This window comes from Pleurodeles waltl, chromosome 2_2 (genome assembly GCF_031143425.1).
Source record: "Pleurodeles waltl isolate 20211129_DDA chromosome 2_2, aPleWal1.hap1.20221129, whole genome shotgun sequence".
Classification (NCBI taxonomy): domain Eukaryota; kingdom Metazoa; phylum Chordata; class Amphibia; order Caudata; family Salamandridae; genus Pleurodeles; species Pleurodeles waltl.
The window spans coordinates 111,568,993-111,594,256 of NC_090439.1; the positions used below are offsets into that span (position 1 = coordinate 111,568,993).

At 43.5% G+C, this 25,264-nt stretch overlaps 1 protein-coding gene across 4 annotated transcripts in view; it reads right to left on the minus strand.

Moving 5' to 3' along the window:
* Positions 1-25,264, minus strand: part of PHLPP1 (PH domain and leucine rich repeat protein phosphatase 1) — a 604,801-nt gene that overhangs the window by 235,569 nt on the left and 343,968 nt on the right. For all 4 annotated transcript variants that reach the window (XM_069219488.1, XM_069219487.1, XM_069219486.1 and 1 more), the window contains exon 5: positions 5,164-5,310. In XM_069219488.1, the coding sequence (XP_069075589.1) occupies positions 5,164-5,310 (147 nt within the window). The remainder of the gene's footprint in view (positions 1-5,163; positions 5,311-25,264) is intronic.

Here is a 25,264-nt window from a genome sequence, read left to right on the forward strand (position 1 = left end):
AGTGTCAAATGTTGTCTGTTTTGAAGGTAAACACCTATAGCTGACACGTGGAGCTTAATGAAAGAGTATGCTAAGTGCCTTCTCTCAATGAGGAAGGTAAAGGGTGATATTTTGGACTGATACCTTGAAGGGATTCCAATTTTTTGCAATGCAGAAGTACGCAAAACGTTTTAAGTTTGCTGCAAAACATGCTTTTGTGGCTGGGCCTATGTGCTTCCCTAAGAATACCCATACATTCTTGAGGTAGATTAGATAACCAAATTCTATGACTTCATGAGCCAAATTGCAAGATTAAACTCCTTGGGATTAGGGTGTCTGATTTCACCTTGATTCTGAGTGAGATGGTTTGGGTCGAGGGGAAGCTTCTCATATGGTACTACTGAAAGGTCTAATAGGGTGGTGAACCATGGTTGCCTGGCCCATGTGGGTGCCACTAGAATGAGTGAGAGATGTTTGCCTCAGTTTTTGTACCAGATGTGGAAGGAGAGGGACAGGTGGAAAAGCGTGGGCAAATATCCCTGACCAGTACACTCAGAGCATTGCCCTTGGACTAAGGGTGTGGGAATCTGGATGTGAAGTTTGGGCAATTTATGTTTTCTTATGTTGCAAGGAGGTCTATGTCTGGAAATCCTCACTTTTGAAAGTTGGGGAGAAGGACTCGGGGATGGAGTTCCCACTCATGGTCTCGTTGCCACATCGTGCAGAGAAGGTCAGCAAAATTGTTGTGTGTTCCTGGGAGGTGTTTCGCTAACAGGTATATATCTTGTGGCGCATTGCCCAAAACCAAACTGTCTGTGCAAGTTGAGATCTGTAGAGAATTTGCCCCCTCAACCAGTTTTCACACATGATTGTCATGTTATCTGTGTGTGGGAACTACCTCGTTAGTGAGATGACTCAAAAAGACTTTCCATGCTAGGTGAACGGCTAGCAGCTCTAGAAAGTTGATGTGCGGGTCTCAATGTGTGTGATCCCAGAGACCCTGGACTGTGAGGTCTTGTACCGGAGCACACTGCCCTGTCAGAGATGTCCGTTGTCAGAATGACCTGAGGAACAGCGTCCAGGAAAGGCCACTCTTAACAGGTTGGTTTTGTTCTACCACTGCAGATGTATGATGCAAGCACTGACTGAGATTGCTGGCTTTGATGAGCCAGCCATCTAGGTATGGGTGGACATACATTTTCTGCCTGCGCAAAGGAGCCGCTACTACTGCAAGGCATTTTGTAAAGACACTTGGTGCTAGTGTCCCCCCGAAGGGAAGTACTTTGAATTGATAGTGACATCCTATCTATTGCCAATTGTGTAAAAAGAACTGAAAACTCCTATTACAGGCATTTGGTAGTCTGAGGGAAAGTGAAGTGAGTCACTGTTTAGTGGAACTGTGGTAGGGTCGAGTGGAGGGTGTTTTTCCCCTCCCTCTGTAGTTATTCCCTCTATAGCAACCCCTGCAAAAATATGTGAGAGGGTGCGAGTTGTTGCCCCTTGGTAAATGATTGCAAGGCTTTGGATGTAGAAGGCTTAGAGGCTGATTTAAACTGAGGCCTGTGAAAAGTGTCACAGGAGGCAGGGGACTGTAGAGCCCCCATGGACTTCACCACCTCATTGTCCTTCATTTTCTCCAACATCTGATCAACCTGTGGGCCGAACAGGTGTTCCTTATCAAAAGGTACATTTAACATAGACTGCTGTACCTCCTGCTTGCAGCCTCAAACGTGTAGCCACACGTGTCTGTGTAAGAGGACACTGGAATTAATTTCTCTCTCGGATGAGTCTAAAGCATATCGGATGGAGCTGTTGAAAATTAACTGCCCCAAAGTGATCATTTCCTGACCTCTTTTTTATGCTCCTGTAGGAGATACAGGACAAGCTCCTCCATTTCGTCCCAGTGGGCGCAATCGTATCTGGCAAGCAAGCCTTGTGTGTTGGCGATACGTCAGTGATTGGCTGCTTGTGCAATGACACGTTTGCCAGAAGCATCTATTAGCTTACTTTCCTAATCAGGAGGTGGAGCATCCTCAGTGGATTGTGAGTTTGCTCTTTTCTGGCAGTGGACACGACAAGAGAGTCAGCAGGAATGGGACACTAATAAAAACTGGGTCAGAAGGGGAAGTCTTGTATTTTTTCTCTACCTGTGGAGTGATAATGCATGCTCTAGTGTGGTCATGCACAATATCCTCCGCAAGCCTCAACATATCTTTTAACATGGGTAGGTATTGTTTGGGTTTATGTGGGGTGGTGAGTGTCTCAAAAAGGAAATTCTCCTCCTCAATGGACTTAGGAAGAGGTACCTGATGGTATGTGGCTGCCCTCCCAATGAGTTCTTGAAAAGGTGCGGTAATTTCCAGTGGAGAAGGCCTAGCTGGGTATACCTCTGTGTCAGTGTCTATGTAAGTGTCCACATCATATTGAGACCAAGGGTCGGTTTCTGGAAGCAGGGGGGAGACTCTGTCCTGTGCAAAATAGAGTGTGGTGAGCCCCATCAAGAGTTGTCAAGAGGGTCACCCTGAGATCATGGAGAAGGAGTGGGTGGTGGCAGTGAACTAATTGGTAGTGGGGTCGAAGGTAGAGGTGTGTGGATGTCTACCATGTCCTCTTCTATTCTCCTGTTTGACTGAGGCTTTGGTGGCCTATTCGATTGAAAGCTGCCTCTGAGATGGGTTAGTAACCACCACTTTAACCAGCATTATCCCTTTGTGTAGCTGTATATGAAGCTGAGACTGCTTGGCATGAAGCTGTTGCTTCATTTTGTGAAAAACTGTCTCAGGGGATGTTATCAGCACAGAGACTGTATGGACAGTGAGTTTCTTCAGCACGGAAGCGCTCTTTACTTTCGGTGCTGAAGTGGTCGGTACAGAGGCAGAAAGACTTTTCAGTGCCAAAACAATTGATGCAAAGTGTGACGTGGAAGGTTTTGGTGCAGAGGCTGGTGGTGTTCGGATAGGTTCAGAGGTGGAAGGCTTATGTTTTGGTTTTGACGCCAAGTCTGAAGGCAGGGCATCCAACAGAGTTTTTCGATGCCTGCTATGGCCCAAGAACAGTGGCGGCTTGAAAGGCTTTGCTTCTGTAGCTGTGGGTTTTTTGGTGGGAGAAGGGGGAGGCTTACTCACTGTTGGTTGTCCCACATGAATTTCCTGCATTTGAGCATCTGAGTCTGAGTCTTGGATGGAGGAAGCTGCCTCCCCAGCAGCTGAAGCCTGTTGGAGTTCCTGCTCTAGCCCTGTGTCGGACATGGTGTCCCAGATACAGAGGATGTCGGTTACTCCTCGAAACTTTGCAGCTGCATCTCTTGGCAGCAAGCTCTCCAATCGCGCAGTCCTTTTCAACTGGAAAGATCAGCAAGTTTCACAGTCTTCTACTCGGTGCTCAGACGATAGACAAAGGTTGCAAACCTAGTGGAGATCAGTCCTCGGAATTTTGAGTGACACTTCGGACAGAACAGAAGGGGTTCTGTTTCATCAGGATTTCAATCTCTGAGGTGTAAAATGGAGAAAATGTCAGTCAAAAGTGTGGGGCCCTGAGGGCCTCGATCGAGATGAGTCTAACAGGATAGAATTTTCTTCGGTCCCAGAATGCAAGGGAAAAGAAGTACAGCAGTCAATAATAATATCAACGGACTGGAGGTGTCCTGAACGAAAAAGGCCTAATACAGCCATGAACCGGAGTACACTAAAAACACAACCGGACCTGAAAGTGGAAGAAAACAATCGAAAGATGGAGTCTATAACCATACGCATTACCAGCTAGAGGAGGAATCACTATACCTCGTGAGTCTCGAAAGACTTTTTGAACAAAAACAACTTGCAACCTTCCGGACCCAACACTAGATGGCAGAAGTATACAGAGAATGTGCATCTACAGCCACACACGCCATCAAACATGGTACTTTGGGTTTGGGTTGGACTACAGAGAGGCAGAGGCAAGAATTATGTAATTATTAATAATTACCAGGGCCACTGGAATTATGTGGCAAGGGAGGCCCAAATTATGTGTTAGGGTTTACTAAATTATGAGGTAAGGAACTGCAAATTATGCAGCATAATGCGGTACACTGTGATAGCAGCAGTTCATTGTTCTGTCATTTTTACACATGCTAACACTGTCTGAAGAAAGGGTTCACTTTACTAATACAACATCCAAACACTGCAATATGTAACTGAAATGTGAACAGTCAACCTTTGTTAAGTGCCTTCCACTGCACTGCAACAAGCGTCGCCATATTTTTAGTAACTTTTGATCTGTTTGAACTAGAAACAATTTTTGTTAAAATCTGCTAATTATGCAGCACATGATGGATTATGTGGCAAATCCTGTAAATCCACAACTGTGCGAAAAACGCTTCCACATCACATAGTTCCAGTGGCTTAAATAATTACTCAACAGTTGAAATGCTATATAACCCACACTAATTTACAGCTGATCAGAAATATTTAAATGGTAAAAATCGTGTGCAGCTCAAAAAGCTCCCAAAGGTATAACTTCTCACTCGAGATTGACACTCGGTTCCTACTTACGTCCTGCTCTGAGGTTAGATGTACCTCTAAAAACAATTGCACCGGGCAGATGGAACTGCAATCTTGACCTCTTCCATCTGTTACTCACATGTCCACTGTCTGAGAAATCTAGAAAATGTTATTTTCAACCCGTTCTTAGATAATGTGGCATCAGTGAACTTTTTTTGTTTGCTTTGGAAGAGATAGTTGTAGCATTAGCAGCAGGGAAGTCTTTACAGGGACACACTCAAACAAACATACATTATTCTATTGTTTTTATCAATTTGAAACGTTCAGTTTGAATTTGTGTACATTTTTATGTATAAGTAACAGCAGTCTAGTAAACAGCATTAAGCAACTATTCAGTATGGGAAATTATACCGAACATTGCATTGTGTACATTATTGATCCTTCATTCGTGCGCAGCTTAGAAAAAAAAGCAAGCAAGGATTGGCAAAAATAACAAATTGCCAAATATGTTCTCCCAAAAACCTGACTAAATCCACAGTGAAAACTTTATAAATTAAATAATTTTTGGCAGTGTCAGCTAAAGTGTTTTATTGTGTTTGTAGACCACCTGAGCTTGATTGATTGCCATACTGCACATGCACCAGTTGCTCCCATAACTGAACAGAGATTTGATGGTTCTTCAACACCACAGTTAAGGAACACCCACCTACTCATCTCTTTGACGGCTGCAGGAAGAGTTTTCAAACCATTACAGGACAGGTTGAGCTCCGTCAGCGTTGGAATACTGCAGATTGCTATAGGAAAGTCTCCCAGGTGGTTATTGGACAGGTTGAGGCTCTTCAGCTTTGAGAACCTATGAACGACACAAATACACAAAAGAAAAGGTGAGTTTTTGGCACGACCAGGAGAAATACACATTACAATAGAACAGAAATCAGTTTTACAATCTACGCTGGTCCAGGGAGCAAAAGTGTCAGAGGAGGTTTAGTTATAAAAGATATCGCCCACACAACATAGTATTAGAAATATAAATGACAAAGACAGCAAAGAATATACACTTGTTTCAAACAGCACAGTCCTCTTACTACCACCACCACGTAACTAACATACGAAATTGCTTGCTGTGATAAAAAAAAAAAGAAAAATCGCCAGTTTGACTGAAATCTAGACCATCAAATACCTTCTAGGCCGCCAGAATCGCTCATGCTCCCGTGAACATGGGGACTAAACTCAGCAATGTGGCAAGTATTTACTCTCAGATCTAGGAGTCGCACATATTTTATCTAGGATGGCACATGACCATTTCCGTTCATTAATGATTCCAGGAGGAAATCGAGGGTGCAGATTGGGCTGTGCCACTTTAGAAACTGGTGCACGTATGCTGCTAGAACCTACACATGCCATTATTGAATAGAAATATATCTTGCTCCCCATCATAATGCTGGCAGTGGCTCCAGTTCAATGGAAGCTATTTAGAAATACCAAAAGTAGTAAACTGGAAAGAGACATGGGGTGGTGCGTAGCAGATCAAAGTGAAGTGTGCTTCTGATTTAAAGGTTATGTTTAAACGAACTAATAAATCTGTTTATCAAAGGGCAGGGAGAACCTTCGCATGTGTGCCCACCAACACCTACCTCAACTCAATGTGCTCCCTCTTAAGCTCGGGAAGGGGGTGAGAGGATAATCACAGTTTTGGTGGTCAAGAGAAAACAAAATCCAGAAAACAAAACAAATTCTACATTCTGAACAACTTAAATGGGTTCCAATTCAATTTGAAAAAAACACATCAGGCCCCTCCTCTTTCCCCAGGTGTGCTGAACTGATCAGAAGCTTGCCTACTTTACAGCCAAGAATAAAGGGCTTCTTCCATAGTAGCCACTGATCTGGAGTAGTCATTTTTTTTTCTAGTGCCACCACCCATTGGCACCAGCCAGGCTGAGCTTGAGTGCTGTGTCCTCAAAACTCATATCACCTACTTATCACACGTTTCATACACTTAAAAGAGCTCTTCCAATTCATCTCCTTTTATCCGTTATTTTCTTCTTCATGAATTAACTGATAGACAATGAGGTTATCTAATTTTCAGTGTATGCTTTACACCTCTTGCCAGTCATCATTACACATTGGTGTCACTGTTGCATTTATGTCTGCTCCGACTCTCCACAATGCAAGGGAGGCTGTAGCAGGTTTTCATGTTTTTACTGCAGTGAAAGATGTGCTGATTATTTTAATGGACTAGTTCATGCGCTTAAATTTACTGCCCTAAGAATCGTTGTCCCTCATGTGACTGAGTGAGAGGATTAGAGAACAATAGTAAACAAGAGTGATGAAAAGGCACAGTTCAAACACACACATATGAAAAACATATTTATAAAGTTCATATTCATTTTAGACATACGGACACCTGCGAGGCCAGGATAAGAAGTGAGATGCACACTATGGCCTTAGCTCTGAAAGGTACACATTATAATAAATTTGAACAAACATTGGAAAAGCCAATAGGGATGGGTTCAAGGTGCTCACCAAGCAGCGCTGGGACATTAGAGTGAGACGCACTGGGGAACCGTCAGAAGTGGCTAGGTAGCTAGAGTTGTAAATCAGTACTTCATGCAGTCCAATGCACGCACTAGTGTGGTGGCAGAACCACACTCTCCAACAGCAAATAGCATCAGGGGAGAGATGAATACTCCACTGGGCTTAACCACGATATGTTTGGAAAAGGATTTAAGCCAATGGCCGAAAGGTGCAAACTTAAAACTCACTCCATGTATACTGCTGGCAACAGGAATGTTTGATTACAGTAAAAACCCAAACCTAAAAAGGGGGGCTTGAATAAAACGTGGGCAGACAAAAACAAACAAAAGACACAGAAAAGTCTCGTGGGCAAAAATCCAGGCACATGCTACCACCAACGTAGACTGATTTATTTGTGATGCCATTAGGCCGTGTATAAGAGGACGCTTTAAATTCAATAATCAAGAGCAGAGTGACAAAAGAGAGGGACAATAATTTGCCAGTCCATTACAACAAGGATTCACTACGCGTTCCATAAAGAAACGCGACTAAAGTCCATTCTGTAACGCATCATGTCGTTTATCAAATACTACTAGAGCACAGTAAGTGGAACACAGTGACAACTTAAAAAGACGCTTTTAAACTTTTAATGGACACCCGCTGAAAATAAGAGAGCTAAATATATGTGTGTGTGTGTGGGTGGGGGGGTGATATAGAGAGAGAGAGAGAGAGAGAGAGAGAGAGAGAGAGAGAGAGAGAGACACACACACAGAGAGAGATCTCAGAACTCATAAATGCCTAGTCCTTTACTCGCTGCTGCAGCAAAGACATACCAACACACAATGGCATTTTGCCCAACTAATACAAACATGCTTCACTGGGAAGAGATATGGATGCAAAGATTATGTTGTGATGTAATAATTAAACAGCAAGATGAGTCACTGATGCTTGTATAAAATGAGATGATTCCGTGAGATGGGAATAACTGTACAGTTCATTATATAAAGAGCCCCCTTGCTTTCAATCATGCCCTCTTGAACCCAAACTCAAAGATCTTCCAACCTAGCTTCAGTTACCACCTCTTAATTATATGTGCCTGAAGTCTGCAGGACTGTGTTCAGTTTGCTTACATTTTCATCAACTACGCTAAACTGTAAATTTGCCAAAATGGCACCAGAAACATAAGGGAGCAGGAAAGGGTGGATCAACATCAGCATGGCACAAAGCTGCTGAAACAAGCATTGGCAAAGCTGAGTTATTGGCTTGGGAATGTGTTTTTGCCATGTTGCACACCATTGTGGCAGCTGTCCAGCATGACTAAAAGTTAGTGGCATGGAGTGGAGGAGTAGTCTTAGTGTGGATCTGTTAGGGTACAGGATCGTAGCGTGGAAGTTAGTGGCATGGAGTGGAGGAGTAGTCTTAGTGTGGATCTGTTAGGGTACAGGATCGTAGCGTGGAGTAGGGGGACGTAAAGTGTCGTATAGTTGAGTAGAGGGGAGTAAAATTAGGTGGCGGAGTGGTGTACAATGAAGTGGGGATGGGTGCAACTGGGTGGAGTGGGTTGGAATGGATTGAAGTAATGGTCTGGATTGGAGTGGAGTGGATTAGACTGGGTAGAGTGGGGTGGATTGAGGGGACTGGGGTGGATTGAAAAGGGGTGAGATGGATTGTAGTGGGGTGGATTGAAGTGGATTGCAATGGTGTAGGGTGATGTGGATTTGATCGGGGTAGATTGGATTTGGGTGGGGTGGACTGCAGTGGGGTGAATTGGAGTGGGGTGGATTGGAATTACTGGGGTGGATTAGATTGGGTGGGTGGAATGTGGTGGAGTGGATTGGAGTGAGGTGGACTGGAGGGGATTTGAGTGGGGTGGATTATGGTGGATTGGACTTGAGTGGGGTGAATTGGATTAAAGTGTGGTGGATTTGACTGGAATGCAGTGGACTTTTTGGAGTGGTGTGGACTGGAGTGTGGTGAATTGGAGTGGGATGACATTGATTGGTGTGGAGTGAATTAGTGTGGGTGGGGTGGACTTTTTGGAGTCAGGTGAATTGGAGTGGGGTGAACTGAATTAGTGTGGGATGGATTGGAGTGAGGTGGATGGGGGGTGGATTGGAAAGGAATGGGGTGGAATGGATTTGAGTGGCTGCGTTGGATTGGGCTGGACAGATTGTTTTGGATTGAGTGGGGCAGATTGTTTTGGATTTGAGTGGAGAAGATTTGAGTGGGCAGATTGTTTTAGACTGGAATGGGGCAGATTGGAGTGGGACAGTTTGTTATAGATTGAAGTGGTGTAGATTGAATGGGGCAGATTTTTTAGGTTGGAGTGGGACAGATTATTTTTGATTGGTGTGTGTCAGATAGGAGTGGGGCAGATTTGAGTGGGGTGGGTCAGGAGGAATAGAGTGGGGTGGATTGGGAGTGGAATGGGGTGAGTGGTTTGGACTGGAGTGTGGTGGATTGGAATGGTCTGGGGGGACTAGATTGGTATGGGGTGAACTGGATTGAACAAAGTGGATTGGTGTGGATGAGTTGGGGTGGATTGGCATGGAATGGAGAAGGGCAGATTGGACTGGAGTGGGGTAGTTTGGGATGTACTGCACGATTAGGTGTTAAAGCATAATTTCGGAAAATAAACATTAGAAATAAATAATGTCGCATTGCAATATTTAGGAATACAATAATCATGCCCATGAGCAAAAACAAAACATGAGGGCAAAGTGATAAAAGAAGAATTGGCAAATTAAAATAAACTAGTTAACTATGGAAAATAACATTTTGCAATTTTGTTTGTCCTCCTGGGCATCTTTTCAGCAGTCACACCTTCTGTTTGCAGGGCCCTAGAAGTTAAAAAGAAGTACCTTAATCACATTGGGAGCAGCAGGTACTGACTAAACTGAATCAATCAGTGCTTGGTCCCCTTCTCCACAAACAGGAACAAAAATTATGCTAGGCTTGAAGTGACCAATTACAAGGTTGTAAAGAAGAGTGCCATACAAGCCAAAAAATTGTAAGCAATGGGTGGGCTCTAAACCCACTATAAGATTACAATAGTCTCGAAGAGACAGTGCGTGTACTGTCTAGCCGAGACCTAAAAACAGGTAGTAAATGTGAAGGTCAACAAAAGGAACGCACTGTGCTTCTATTAAATAAAGCATGAGATAACTATCATCAAACACGAAAATGTGAATTTACTCACAATAATACCAGCAATTTCTACAGCTGCTAGGTAACCTGAAGAGTTCACCCAAACTGTATTCAAGTGGTGGGCAATGATTACGGTGGTTGCAACCAAAATCTTACCAAGCATTTGCAATGTAATGGGTCTCACATTTGCTCGAGTTAGAGCTATTAGCGTTGTAAATTCCTAACTAGACTTTTATTGCCAGAAACTAAAAATGAAAAGTAAAACAGTTGACATAAGCAAGCCGATTCAGAAAGCGATGGCTGCCATGAGCGTGAAGGAGAGAGACAAAAGGAAAAAGAAGTTTGCTTGCAGTCAAAGGTATCGGCAAACGTGCAATTATCAATCTAACAGCTGATGGCCAAGGCGGTAACAAAACTGCCCCAAGAAGAGACAAACGTAAAGATTTACCAATGATAACAAAGGATTTTTGAAATGCAAGCCAAGGAACGAGTGACCGTGATTCGTGTGTGGTGGGTCTGGTCGATTTCAACAGGCCAGAGTGCTTGCGTGCTCGGCCCAATAAAGGTAAGAAATTCTATAAGAAATCCTATGAGGGATGTGATGGTAAAAGATTTTGTACCTGACACCAGTGCATTTCCAGTTCTTATACTGTGCTCCAACAGGCTATGGCAGATTTCTGGATATGTTAGTGCAAAAGAGGCTGGCTGCCTAGCTACAAAGAAAACCCTGCTGGAATACATGGCCACTGTGGAACAGAACTCTTACAACGGGATCAAATGAATCTATGGCCACGTCCTGTGTCTCAAATATGAGTATGTTCAATCGGTCCCCACCAATAAACTTGCTTCTTATGCAACTTTGGAAGGGCTCTATAGGCAGCACATAAGCAGATGTGTATCCCCAGGGTTGCCCCAGCAGTTATTACCTACTAAGTAGGGAACTTCCAGTCGATCAAGCTTGCCAGTTACCCCGCCATCCTCCTCTGAACTCACCCTACACCTTGAGCTTCATTCACAGTTTTGCATCCACTCGCATGAAGATAGGCAGTTACCGATTTGATCCTATTACATTCAGAAATTCAGTACCTGAACACCTAATCTAGTAGCCCACATATCCACCACAGTCGATGTTGTTACAAGACTACTTAACTCTTAATTACAACATAAAAGAATAATTTCTATTTTAGCATTATCTTTTATTAACGAAAATAAAATACTTTGTAGAAGGAGTCTTGACCAGAAGTCAAATATCATCACTTCACAACTGACGCTTTTTATGTGAATGGAGAGAATTACTCATTTCTTTGGGACTGTAATGGGTATTATACCTCTTGTCATATTACTGATGATCTGGAGTGATAGTAAGCAAAGCCGTAGTCAAAAGATGCGCTGTTCAAGAGGATCCGCAAATAAATTTACTTTGAAATCCATTCCGAGTATATAAAAGTCAACCAAACTCTTCAAGAGGTTCCAGATCATGTTACCACAAACCCTTAAACGTTATAAACCTTTCAACACAGCAAAGCTTTGAATCTGAACTAAAAGGTGCTTAGCGCGTGGGATTGCTATGGATCATTGGCATTCTGTTTATTACTCGACTCTCCTTGAGGAACACACACATACAGGATCATCTAGGACCAGAACGCACAAAGCTGGAGAAATGGTAGCAATCTGTCTTTGAGATGCAGTCTGTAAAAGCCAGAGAATTACTTTTCTTTGAAATTTTATTTTACTGTTTTAGTGAACTATACATTTAGGAGTTTTTAAATGTGTGCAACAGTGTATAAAATTTTACAAAACATCTTAACCACCTCATATTAGCAAACTTGGATCCATATTCAGAAACGTGTTGTGATTATGGATAACATCAGCCTTCAGATGTAATGATATTGTTTTTACTGCAATACAAGTAGGTGATATGCAGTTTCCACAGTTCAAGAAGGCCCATGTAAAGCCACATCGTCAAATCTAATTCCTGCACTCTTTGGATGCTGTTTGAAAAAGTGGAGCTCTGAAGGATCACATATTATTGCACCCCATTGCAAGGTTCTACACCTCACCTCCATCCTTCTGATAAGCCCTGTACATTTTGTACTGCATGCTGCATGCTTGGCTTTTGCCAACACGGAGTAGCACGTCTGTGTGCCCTTTCCACAAAAAAAATACCTAACAAGAAGTGAACGAGGGGTCTGAAAAGGGCATGAATATAATGGGAAAGTCTCCTTCTCTGGTTGCCTGACAACTGGAAGGACGGTGCACCAAAAAGCTGCAGAGACCACGAGAAAGGATGAATAGGTGCAAAGAGAGAACAAGCTCAGTCATTTCAAGATTGATGAGAGGAAGAGAGTCCACAGGCACGGATTGCCCAGTTTTTTCAAGTTTATCTTTAACCCCGACAAATTCCAATCTTTGCTTCCAAGGGTCCTGAAACGCAATGGCCCTTCCTTCCGACAAACCCTGGAATGACGCCTGGTCCCGTAGACAATTCTAGTGGCTCAAATGGGCACATCGATTACAGTTCATAAGACTGAAAGTAGAATTGGGCTTTGCTGGAGTAAAACAAAGTCAAAAGATTTCATTAAACCATGTGAAGAAAGTAGACTAAACACGTTTAGTAGCCCTAGACAAGTATCAGGCTACCTTTTTAGCATATTTTCAAATCATAAAATGTTAAAACAAGAATTCACATCTGTTAAACTACAATCAATCACAGGAAAGCTCTAGTCAAGGGGTTGAACATAAAAACGAAGCAGAAGGTGAGACGACAAACATTTTCATTCAGAAATGCACACTACTTACTTTCAAGGATCCCAAGAAAAGGCTCCCATTAATTTCAAAATCTATGAGCAATTGAGATAATCTTTCTGTCGGACAAATACAGATATGAGTCAACTATGTTCACCAATCACAAACACCTTTTCTGCTGTGCTGGCAGTCATAATTGTGAACCAGTTCAGATGCACCAATAAAGATTCAGGCAACTATTGGAAATGACACTTCCTGCAGTGTTATCCCCAAACTTTTTGCCTTTCTCCTCCTATTTGTTCTGACCATCTTTCTGTTGGCCTTAGGACTCTGAGCACTTTACCACTGTTAACCAGTGCTTTTGTGCACATGCCTCTCCCCTAAACATGGTAATATTGGAATATCCACATATGGCATATTAAATTTACCTACTAGCCCCTTGTAGCATGGTATACCATATATCCATGGTCTGTAAGTTAAATGCTATTGGTGGGCCTGCAGCACTGATTGTGCCACCCTCTTAAGTAGCCCTGTAAGCATGTCTCAGGCCTGCCACTGCAGAGCCTGCGTGTGAAGTCTCACTGACACCCCGACTTGGTATCTAAAACCTTTGCCAAGCCTTAAGCTCCCCTTTTCTAACATACAAGTCACCCCCGAGATGGGCCCTAGGTAGCCGATAAGGCAGGGTGCAATGTAAGCAAGTGTCCTGGTAACGGAAAACTCCCCAAAGTCATTTTCTTTGAGGTCCGCCACACTCATAGTCCAGCATTGGGAATTCCTTATATTATTTTTAAGCTGTAATTTCTGACCTGAGAGTAATAGCTGCATCATTTTTAGTACCTTTGGAATGGTAATAATAAATCCTCTTTCCTAGTAAGGTCAGATTTATTATTTTTATATTAGAAATGCCACTTTTAGAAAGTAGGCATTTCTCTGCTCTCACTGTCCTCTGTGCCCACAGCCTGTCTCCAATACACTTCTGGCTTGAGTTAGGTGACAGCTACACTTGTGCATTCCCTTCAGACACCCACAACACAAGATACTCAACTGAATCTGCATACTGATGGGTCTTCCTGGGGAGAAGGTTGTGAAGGGCTCACACTTACACGTCAGAAGGATAATGTCTAGAGTCCACACAAAGGGGCTGATTACCTCCCACTGATAGTCTGGAGCCGAGGCTACCCTGAAAGGAGGATCTGTGCACTTCACAAGATTTCTTTGTAGTCACCCAACCCAAGTCACTTTTTGGTATAAGTACTGGGTCCATGACCCACTCAAATCAATACACATTTGGACTCCAAAAACGCTGCTGAACTCAAGACTGCTGTGTGCCAGGATTGCCACTCTGCCAGGATTGACAGCTTTCAGGTGCTGCTACCATACTTGGTTGTGCCACCCTGCTAGCTGCTAATCTCTGCCCAGTAGCCCAAGATTCTTCCTCCCAGTCCAGAGTGACTCTGAGCAGTCCTGCTTTCCCTCACTTCGCGCATCGCTTCAACTTTCACCCAAGCGGTTTCTGCAAAGCTTTGCTGTTCGTATCGCTTCAACTTTCACCCAAGCGGCTCTGCAAAGCTTTGCTGCTCACAGCTGTCCAACTTTCACCGGAGAACACCTTGTCCAGCTTCGCTGCTCACAATCCTTCACCTGAGCGGCTTCTGCCCAGCGTTGCCACTCGCACTGCATCAACTTTGCCCGAGTGGCTTCTGCCCTGCTTTGCCACCCGCATAGCATCACTTTGTCCGAGAAGCTTCTGCCCTGCTTTGCCACTCACATCGCCTCAACTTCACCCAAGCAGCTTCTGTCTTGCGTTGCCGCTCACATCGCTTCAAACTCCACCTGAGCGACCTTTGCCACGCTTTGCCGGTCACATCTCTTCAACTCCACCAGAGCAACTTCTTCACAGCTTCACCACTCACATCTCATCAACTTCATCCCGAGCGGCTCTTGCTCTGCATAGCTGCTCCTACTAGAAGTTCGAACCAGCATACTGGGCATTCATGCCAAGGAGTCACAGGCGCCACCACTTCAATCCATTAGCTTTTGCACATTTAATCTTACTATGGGCCTACAAAGCCGAACACCTAGTTATTTATATAACTGGATCTGTATTGTACTGAATGTAAAAGTAACCAGATGAACAAGCTTTATTTTTCAATATACCCATGTGAAGTCTTTCTGTGGTGTAAATCATATGATTGTGTGTGTGTGTGTCACAAGTACATCACACTTTGGCGAAGAGCAGGCAGGCCTAACTTAAAAGGCAAACTGACAAAGGGTGAGCACAGGCTAATTTGTGACGTGTCATTGACTTGCCCTTACTAGAATTGTTCTCCCTCCTTGGACAGGGTTCATTCCTCCGCTTACTAGAGTCTCGGGTTCTAACAGCTATTAATACAAAGCAACCTAACTGAGACAACGAGTAAGAAAAGCATTGAAGAAAAAAATACATTTAGTGTGTGCCTTAGACTTTCCTCAATATCACCTCTACATCCCTGCTGAAATTTATATCTCTATTCTGTACAATGACAGACACTATATTTCATCACAATGGCCGACTTCATGCATGAAAACTCTGGAACACAGCGTTTTTAGGCTCCCATAATATACTTGGGATAACTACTGGAAAACTACAATGAGATCAGATAGTGTTAAAAAAATTATTTCAAACCAAAATAGCATGTTCTGTGCAGACAGGACCACAGGTAATGGTAACTCTCTTGGCCATTAATCTCCCTCCCCCCAATTCATTGAGCTCTCTAGGCCATGTGCCATTTGCGCTCAGACACCGAAGAGGGTCAGTCTATTTATGTATCTATTTATTTCACATAGAATTAGCTGCAAGCATCAAAGTGCTTTTACACTGAAACTAAATGGACCATTAATCCTCAGCTCAAGAGAGGGAAAGGGTGGAGCCAGCAGAAGGACAGACATTGAACAAGGTATTGGGGACACCATAAAAATGACTCTTGCATTCAGCTTTTGATTTTCAACTTGTGAGAAAAGAAGAACAGTGCAATATATTTTAGTTTGTAGGCAGTACAAATATAAGTAACACCACACAACGGTGAAGGACTGCTCAGCTAAATTATGTTTTAGCTCTGTAAACAATTCCATGGATCAATGCCAATGCAAAACATGTAGAAACGAGGGACGCACCTGCTAATTCTGCAGGTTGGTATGTGCCTCTAAAAAGGTATTGGAATGGCCTTGGGTTAACCTTTAGGTCACTGCTCGCCAATACCTTTAGAGTTTGGGGCATTCCAAAGAACATGTTTAAGAAGGTACCTCGCTGCCCAGAGTTATGCAGTCATCTGTATACGTGTCACCCTTCCTAGTCTATGCAGCAGGGTTCTACTATTAAACACCCTATGCAGGATTTTCAGTTGCAGTAATCCCTATTAAGCTTTTATGGCCAAGTCACGGTGGAACTGCTCTGCCTCCCCCCATGCATTGTCTTTTGTAATCCTTATATCAATTTGCCAGTTCTCCCTCAATTTTGTCAATGCCCTAAGGGTATTGATCATTATTGTGCCGAGCTGGTTATCCAATAGTCTCCTCTCTAGGAAGGAATCCTCTTGCGTCTCTATCTGTTGGGATCATACAGCATAGGGTGTGTTGTAATTGCAGATACTTAAATATTTGGGATGGAGCCATTTCGTATTCGGATTGGGAATGTTCTAATGGGGCAATCCTGTTTGTGTCCCACACCTCTTCTTAAACTGATATGGTTATTAGATTCCATTTTTACTCTCCTGGTAGTACGGCTACCTCTGTCATGGGGGTTTTGGGGTCAGTCTTTTCTCCCAGTCCATCTCACTGATGAGTCAGTACCATGTCGATTAATATATCTGTTGTGGGAAGCAGCATGCCCTCTGTACTCCCCGCCAGCCCCCCACCCCCCTGTAGAGGGTGTGCAAGCCTCCCTTGCCCGCCAATGTGACACCTACGAAGCGCTATCATTTTATAGATAGCTGCCCGTCCCATTAATGAGAGTGGAAGGTGTCATGTGAGACTCTACAGGATTAAATTGCCATCATAAAGTGTGCTGTCTTCTGTTATGATTGACAATCCTAGATATGTGAAATGCTGTCTCTCCACCCTCAGATGTAGGAACAACACTGCCCTGGGCGCTGATTTTCCACATTTGCAGCTAAGTCCAGCGAATCTCTGGTATGTGTCAAATATCTGTTGTAACCTAATCAGACTCCTCCGGATCAGTTAGGTAGGGAAGTATGTCTTCTATATATAGGGAAACACATTCGTCCCATCACATTTCTCACGTCCATCTCCTAAGTAGCATCAACCAGTATCCACCCAGCCTGTGCTCAGAGCAAACAGCATTGGGATTAGAGGACATCCCTGTACTTCTCGCTACAGGCAGTGTCTGTGGCAGAGTGCCAGTAACTTTCAGGACTGCCAGAGGTTACTTGTACAAGAACTGTGCCCATTCAATATATCTTGGTCACAGTCCCATTGTTTTTCAAGGACGGCGAAGGGGAAAGGCCACTCTATTGAATCGAAATCCTTATTTGCATCCAAAGATGCCACTGCTATTAGTTTATGTACTTCCAAAGCTAGGGCCATGTTAATATAGAGGTGTCTTAGATTCAGCTTGGTGGATTGGTGAGGGATAAGAACCTGACTGACCCAGGAGGATCAAGTCCATGTTCACCGTCTGTAGTCTGCTGGCCAGTGACCTTGTGAGGATTTTAACTTCTAAATGAGAAGGGTTATTTGTTTTGTAGGAATCATGGCCATTCCAGGGCTTCCTCTCTTTATGATCAGCACAATGGTTGGTGTCCGTAGGTCTACTTACAGCATCTGGGACTGAAGTGCATGCTTATACACATGTAGTGGCTTAAAGACCTTATTCACTTTTTTTTTTTTTAATATATAAATTGCATGGGTAGACTATTGGGTCCACACGTTTTCCCAATCTTCAATTGTGATTCCTATATACTCCTCACAGAGGTCCACTTCTAGGAGGTCCTTCTGACACCCTGTTATGCATCTTGTGGGGCAGTTTCTAACAAAACTGGCAAGGTCAGACAATTGTGGTGTGCCTCGTGAGCCATAAAATGCTTGAAAGCAATCAGCAAATGATTTGAATCAAAATAAGGACCAAGGCAATCAATGCCGCACCTTACCACACTGATGGACAAATATATTTTAAATTGCCCCCATGTAAATTGTGCATGAGTCTTGCAGACCACCCTTCCTAGTCCTCAATACACCAAGACAGAGTCCTGGAAGTCCATTAGCAACATCAGACTCAGCACTCCTATGGGTTCAATATAATAATAAATGATTCAACAAAGTCTAATTCCAGAGTTATGGATGGCACAGATTCTCAACACTTTCTTCTCAGTGGAGCAATTTTTTTTTCTTAAGTGTTCATAACAACCATCTTCTTCTATAATTCATTATATCCATAATAGGCCCAATTCGTAGTAGTTAAAGTAGCCAATGCATTTCATCCACAAGGTTTTCTTCAGGGCTTGATTCACACCCAACAGGAGTGTTCTTACTGCACAACCCGAAAGACATTCAGCAGGAGTCAATTTTGAACCCAGTTTCCTGGCAGAAAGTAATTCAGGAGGAGTACATTTTGAACCCAGTTTCCTGGCTGAAAGTCTTCGTGCTTCAAGTTGATACCTCCCACCAGACTCTTAAAAGCTGAGCTCCTCTGCTTTAGCCACGACTTAACTATCTTCGATAAGTGAAGACAAATAGGTTTGCTATTTCCTGCACCTCTGTCACTCCCCCTCCTCAGGCGTACAGAGTTGTTGGACATCTCTGTTCTATTTCCCTCCTAGCAAGCCAGGCCCGCATCCCCGCCTTCTACCCCATTTCATACAGTCATTTTTGTTTAAGGAGCTGGTGTGTTCTCACATCACTAGTCAGAGTGGTTTCTGTTTTTTGTGTTAAGAGTGCGTACGGGCTCCCGGTGTGCGGAGCTGCACATATTCTTCTAATTTCTTAAGATCCAGTTCTAGCTCCCTAACCTGTTTTTGCCCTCTCTCGTTTCTGTCCTATTGCTCCAGAGATGATGATCAAGCTAACAGTGGGCTTTAGAGGCCTTCCACAGTGTGGCTGCCCCACTTACTGACCCAGTGTTTTCTTTGAATTAGCACTCAGTGGCTTTCGCCAAAGTCAACCACTACACGCTCCCTAAGCGCCATCCTCTAGTCTCCAGCCATGCACCTATTGTATGTGCCCAATGTTACCCTTAGCAGTGAATGATCCCACACTCCCTGTGCCAGGTATTCTGCCTTGGTGAAGTGGTCTAAGGACACATTGGAGGTGAAGAAATGATCGATTCTCAAATGGGAATTATATGCGGCTGAATAATAGGAGTAACAATATTCCTGGAGGTGCAACATTCATGAAATATCGCCCTAGCCCACTGCCTATAAGAATCCCTCCAGTTTCCCTTGCGCAGCACTGGCAGTTCAACTGGGGCCAGTACTGTCCGACTGCCGATATGCAGACCATATTCAAGTCCCCCCCCAACACTGTCAGGGCACTGGGGATGGGGACCAGCAGTCGTGTCAGAGTTTGTAAAGTGTCTGTCCTGTTTGCAGGCCTGGTGGGAGATACACTCAAAAGCAATATACTAGTCCCCTCCCAATCCCCCAACACCATTGTTTATCTTTTACTGTTGTCTGTCCAGAACTGAGGGGGGTGGAAGTTAACAGGCTTCCTGACTAGTTTTGCCACTCCCCTGGAGCCTGATGTGAACCCAGAGTGGCACAAGTGAGCAGTGAGCTCTTTCCACCAAAATCAAGTACAGGAATAAGTCCTCCACTGGGACCTTAGACTTCAGCCATGCTGGGATGTACTGTGTAGGCGTTGTGTCCTCCTGGTCCTCCTTGATTCCATTAATCCGGATATTATTTTGTCATGAATAATCTTCTGTATCTTCTGCTTGCGCCTCAAGCTCCTTATTCTGATATCCTCCCCTTAGCCTCCCTTAGCCTCTCAATGTGTTTCGTAGATCCTGTCTCAGCAGTGAGAGTATGGTGCTTGATGCCCTGATTTTCCCCTCCAAGGACTGTCAAAAATCGTGGACAGCTTTTAATATGGAGGTTGTGGATTAAGGGATCCCACACTGAGGGACAGCCAGAAGTGATTCCTGCTTAGGACAGATTGCTGGCAGTTTGGTGAATCTACTGTCTCATGAGACAGGTGTGGGTCTGTTTTATCCTTTACTACGGTGGTAAGGTATGTTCACCTGCCACCCACAGTGGTCGTACGTGCTCACTGGTCCCTCTGGGTAGGCCTTTATGCCTTGCACTCCCTACTGTGCTGGCTGTGCGTCAGGACGATATTGTCATCAGTGTGCTGAGGTGTGGGCGTGCTGAGATCTGGGATCATTCTGTTGCCCCATGTACCGGCCCCACCAAGATGCCCACTCCTCTGCCACAAGGCACTTCTCTGATGCGTTTCAATTCAAATTATCATCAAAGCAAGTGGTGAGGGGCCCCAGTTCTCACCAGGCACCATGGGCCGCTCTTTCCTTGCAGGAGGGGGAGGTGGTTCAGAGGAGGAGGCTATCGCTTAAGCCTGCACCCTCCCCCCCAAAACTCCCTTTTTCCCTGTGCTCTTCCGCTGCTGAATCTTCCACCCTATTGGGTACTCTCCGCTGTGTATCACCTTCTGCTGGCACAGATGACCTCCCCAGATTGGCAGTCCTCTGTCGTGACACAATGGATCTAAGGGTTGCACCGTGCAGCACTCTGTCCTTCTCGCACTTCATCATTCTTACACCTCACTGCCAGGTGGCACCTGGGTTTTTCGCTGCACACTCTAACTCGCCGTGCAATGGCACACACAGGCCACTTCTCCCTGGGCTCCCCGCTTGGTGTCCCCACCCTCTGTCATCAGGGACTGGGGCATCATTAACTGTTGTGTTGCCCTCCCTTATGGGTGGCTAATCTCCTTCACTGTTCAACACCAGCACAGGGCACAAACCCCAGGCCATGGTAGCTGTCACCGCTTCTTTCCTTGCTCGGACCCTTCTGATGTGGCCATTCCAGACTGGAGATTTGGCTAATACCGTCTGTGGAGTCCCGTGTGCAGTGATCTGCTCCCCATGGCAGGATGGCCACCGTAAATAATAGTGGATTTAGCAGATCTGGTTGCGGAGCTTAGTGAGGCATGTCTGCCATCCTGGTCTGCCTGGTTCTGCCCCTCCACCACCGTTTGCAATCGTTAGTATTCTCTGTGGGATTTGAAGTGCATAAAACAAAGCTCAAACAATATTAGTGAATTTACAGGGTAATGAGTGTGCAAACTGTTTTTGTATAAACTAAGGTGTCTAATCCAGAGGCAAAAGAGGATTTTTCCTTAAACACGTTTCACAGAATTTGCATATGGTCTATGGTTTTAAAACAGGACAAGCAGCGATTACCTATCTCCCTCATGGGAAATATACATGGGAGCTGCTAGGACCTCACAACCCATCTATTCTGTTGGAGAACCATTGCTCAAGGATTGAATTTGTCAATCTCCTGACCGATGTGGAGACAAAATGATATCATGCCTGCTAGAAATTACCATCCTGTTGGAGTACTTTTGGCACTAATAAGCTGTAGTTTGGAAACGGTCCTGGGCCTAGAGGAAAGGGCTGACCTGTGCTTGCTGTCCAACGAGCCAGGAGTGCTGAAATCCTTAAGATAGCAATGAAAGTCAGTCCTGAGTACTCACAGTGCAGAAGCTAAAGCTTTCCTGTGATGTCACCACAGAGGAACAGAGCAATTTGAGAGCATCAGTGTACCTAGCTTTACCTAAGCAGTTTCAATTTTATAGCAGGGCTTGGTTGAGCTTTTTGTGTGAGAAGTCAGGACACACTGCTTACCCTATGCAGTAGTTTGAGGAGACAATGCTTTGGTACCGAATGTTTGCATTCTGTCCATCTACATTTTGAGTTAACTAATTAGTAAATTATTTACCCTTCAAAAATGTTATTAACATAATTTCAATTGAATATTTTTGTTTTTTATTTTACTTGTTTGAAAGCAATCTGGATGAGGAACAAGCATCCTTGCAATAAACTACAACTCTGAACTTTTTCTGATTTCCAACTTGTCTCCATTTGTCATTTTTAGGGGCTAGAGCAAAGCGCTCCATCCCCTGATCTAATCTCTCTCTGGGCTTCTAACCACACCCAAGTCACATCAGTCCCTTACATTGGTTTGTGGGCTTGCCTTTTAAAATCCACTTGCTTTAATTTGTGAAAGGCATGCATACGTCATGCCTTTTCCGGTGTTTGGCCCTCCTTGAGCGCACCGACCTACTACTGGAAACATACAAGGCTCCATGTTTTCCGTATGGTTTCTGGACTACTTTTTCTCTTTATTTAGCAGCGCAATCTCATTGTGCTTACCTTTTTTTTCCCATTTAATGTGACAAGAAAAGTTCGGTTAGGAGTTTACAACGCTAATAGCTCTAACTCACCAATATGCGAGACCCGTTGCATTGTAAATGCTTGTTTTACTTTAACATTTGAACTCTTAACAGAGTTGCTTTTTTACTGTTCTCATTCAATTTTGATATGCAAAGTAAATTTGGTGTGAAATTATAAGTTATTAATTTCATATTGTCTTGTTGTGATGTTGTTTTGTTTTACATACCACCTACATGAACTTAATCTAAGGCTATTTCTTATTGCACCAGTCATGCTACCAAATGTTACACTTCCTGCAACTAGTTTATCTCTGGCTTGGAGAATGGGTCATTTCTCCACAAGCGTTATACGTAAATCAACCTTTAAGCCCCAAGAGCAGAGAATTAATTTCTACGAACTTTGTTGTCTGTTTTACACTAGATATTGGGTTAAACATAAAATTGAAGAAGTAATCCAAATAACATTATTCCTCCAATTCTCAGTAACTAAATGAGAGCAACCTACTGTTGCAATTGACCCAGGTGGCTTCTTTCCATGTTCAAGAGATGACCTCCTGCCAATACTACCTCGTGAAGAAGGCTTTTAGAATTCACAATGAAAGGGAAGAGTGAAGAAAGCAGCCATTCTCCTGTGACAAAACGTGGCTCCTGAGAAAGACCAATAGTTTTACTCTCAGCTAGGTGGATTAAGTCTGGCTGGGGTGACCATAATTTTGAGCCTGTTATAAAACACTCGGAACTGCTGCAGAAACTTAGGCACCACTGGTAAGAAGGAGAGGGCTGATGCCTAGGATTTCCAATTAAAAGCGGATTATAAAAGTATCTTCGTGAAAGCCTCGACCTTTAAGGATGGAAATTGCTGACACTTTCCTTTGTGGGCAAGGCATATATTGAATATCAATTAGGAGATAGCACAGATGAGTGCTTATTGACTCAAAGCACAACGTAAACTGCTTATTGTGTTTGCCTACACATCTATTCCTTCGCTTAAAAGAGCAGCATGGATGAAAGCAAACCATTGCAGCCACTCCCACAAAACAGACAGCAGCATGAACAGACAAATAAGCGAGCACATCCTGCTTTTTTTCCTGGAGTCCAAATATTTTCAGGGCAGGTTGAACATTTCAATGTGAGGAATGCTTCTATTAGCCTGGTCCAGTTAATGTTCAGATGCTTGCCCTCTGGCCACTGTCAGTACACCAATGCCCAAGAAAGAGGAGAGCTATCCCCACCATACTGGAGCACCCACCAGAATCACAATTATTTCATTGGTATGCAATTCCAAGTGAATTAATAGCTTTATGCAGACTGCCACTGGTAAATTACATGAAGTAATCATGTAAGTAGGTGCAATCTACCGTTCATTTCCAAAGACCCAAGCACCGTGGGCATTATTTCGTACAAGTGAAGTGATTACATGAACAAACACTTAAGAGTTTTGAGGAACTAACTAAAACTGAGATATGGCAATTTAAGAGTGCCCCCCTTCATCTGTTTTAAAGGCCAGCAAGACCTTGCACCGTTTGAAACAGACCTGATAGGAGACATTACTCTATGGTAAATGGAGATCCATTAAGCAAAGGCTGATGCTCGTCTACCTTTTCAATCACTCTCAGACCCACCCTCTGTCTAATGTGGGCATTCATCATTCCATCAAGTTGCAATCAGGCAACCAGCATCAAGACAGAAGACCACTGATTTACGAAAAATCCAAGAAGACCACACTGTCGACAGGTGGCTCATGCACCAGGATTTGGCAGGAGATTTCCACAGAGGACTTCAAATAAATGGAAGGGAAATTACCCAAACCGCAGTACACCCAACGGTGTATAACAAGGAAAGAGGACTGTGCATCTCAAAAAAGGTAATTCCAAAGTATGAAGGAAGGAAACAAAAAGCAATGAAAAAAAGAGCCAGGTCGATTTAAACAAAAATAATTTATCAGGCATTTGCTAAATATTATTCTAATATGTGGATGTGGCAAAAAAGCCTGAACATCATCACCAAAATACCATTACAGTCAAGAAAGCAAAATGCACCGATTTGACTAACGTTGCTTCTTTGGCAGTAAACTAAACAGGCACTGGAGAAGTGCAGTGAACATTAAAATCTCGTAAAGAGAATAAAAAAATAACATGCAAGATTCAACAATAAACAACAAATGCATGACAAGCACAAGATCAGCCGCCATGCAGATGGAAGAGTACTGTTACAGTAGGGTTGGCAGTGATGAAGTAGAGTTAAACAAAACAGTACTAGAGAAATATTTACCAAACATTAGGACTTGGCAATTCTAGAAAAAAGGTTGTAAAAAACGTCAATAAAAGTAGTTACAAAAAAGTACATCACCAGTCTAATATGGCTGCATTTAAACTAAAAGAAAGCAATGCACTGAGCCCCAAGGTTTTTAAAATAAGCAGTATTTAAAAAGTACATTGCAAGACAAAAGAAAAAGCAAGTGACACTGCCAACAAAATCACATTGTTTTAATAGACGCAAACTTCAGCCAATCAATCAGAGGCTGAACCCAGGATCACCTCTACCCTGCAAAGCCACCATACCTCAGATTTCGTTCACAAGTGTGAATCTTTCATAGATTAACGACTGAATCAGAGCAGCTAGCATTAGATAAACTTAGACCGTTTAGGCAGAACCACGCTTAATGAGGTGTACCTGAAGTAAGCTACGAAGCATTGTGACAGAGCTAACTTACTAGCAAACAAGAAAAACAACAGCTGACATATATATATATATATATATATATATATACACACACACACACACACAATCAAGCACCATATCATAACAGAGCATATGAACAATAAAACAAACTAAAAGATGATGTGTACCTCAATGAAAAAGGTGACAAGACTGCCTGCCTGACATCCGCATTCGCTTACCATGCCGAATCCAAACAGTGAAGCTAGGTGAAAGTAAGGGCATTTGACCATGTTGCTGCCCTGCAGTCATCTGGGAGCAACATAAGGCTGGGG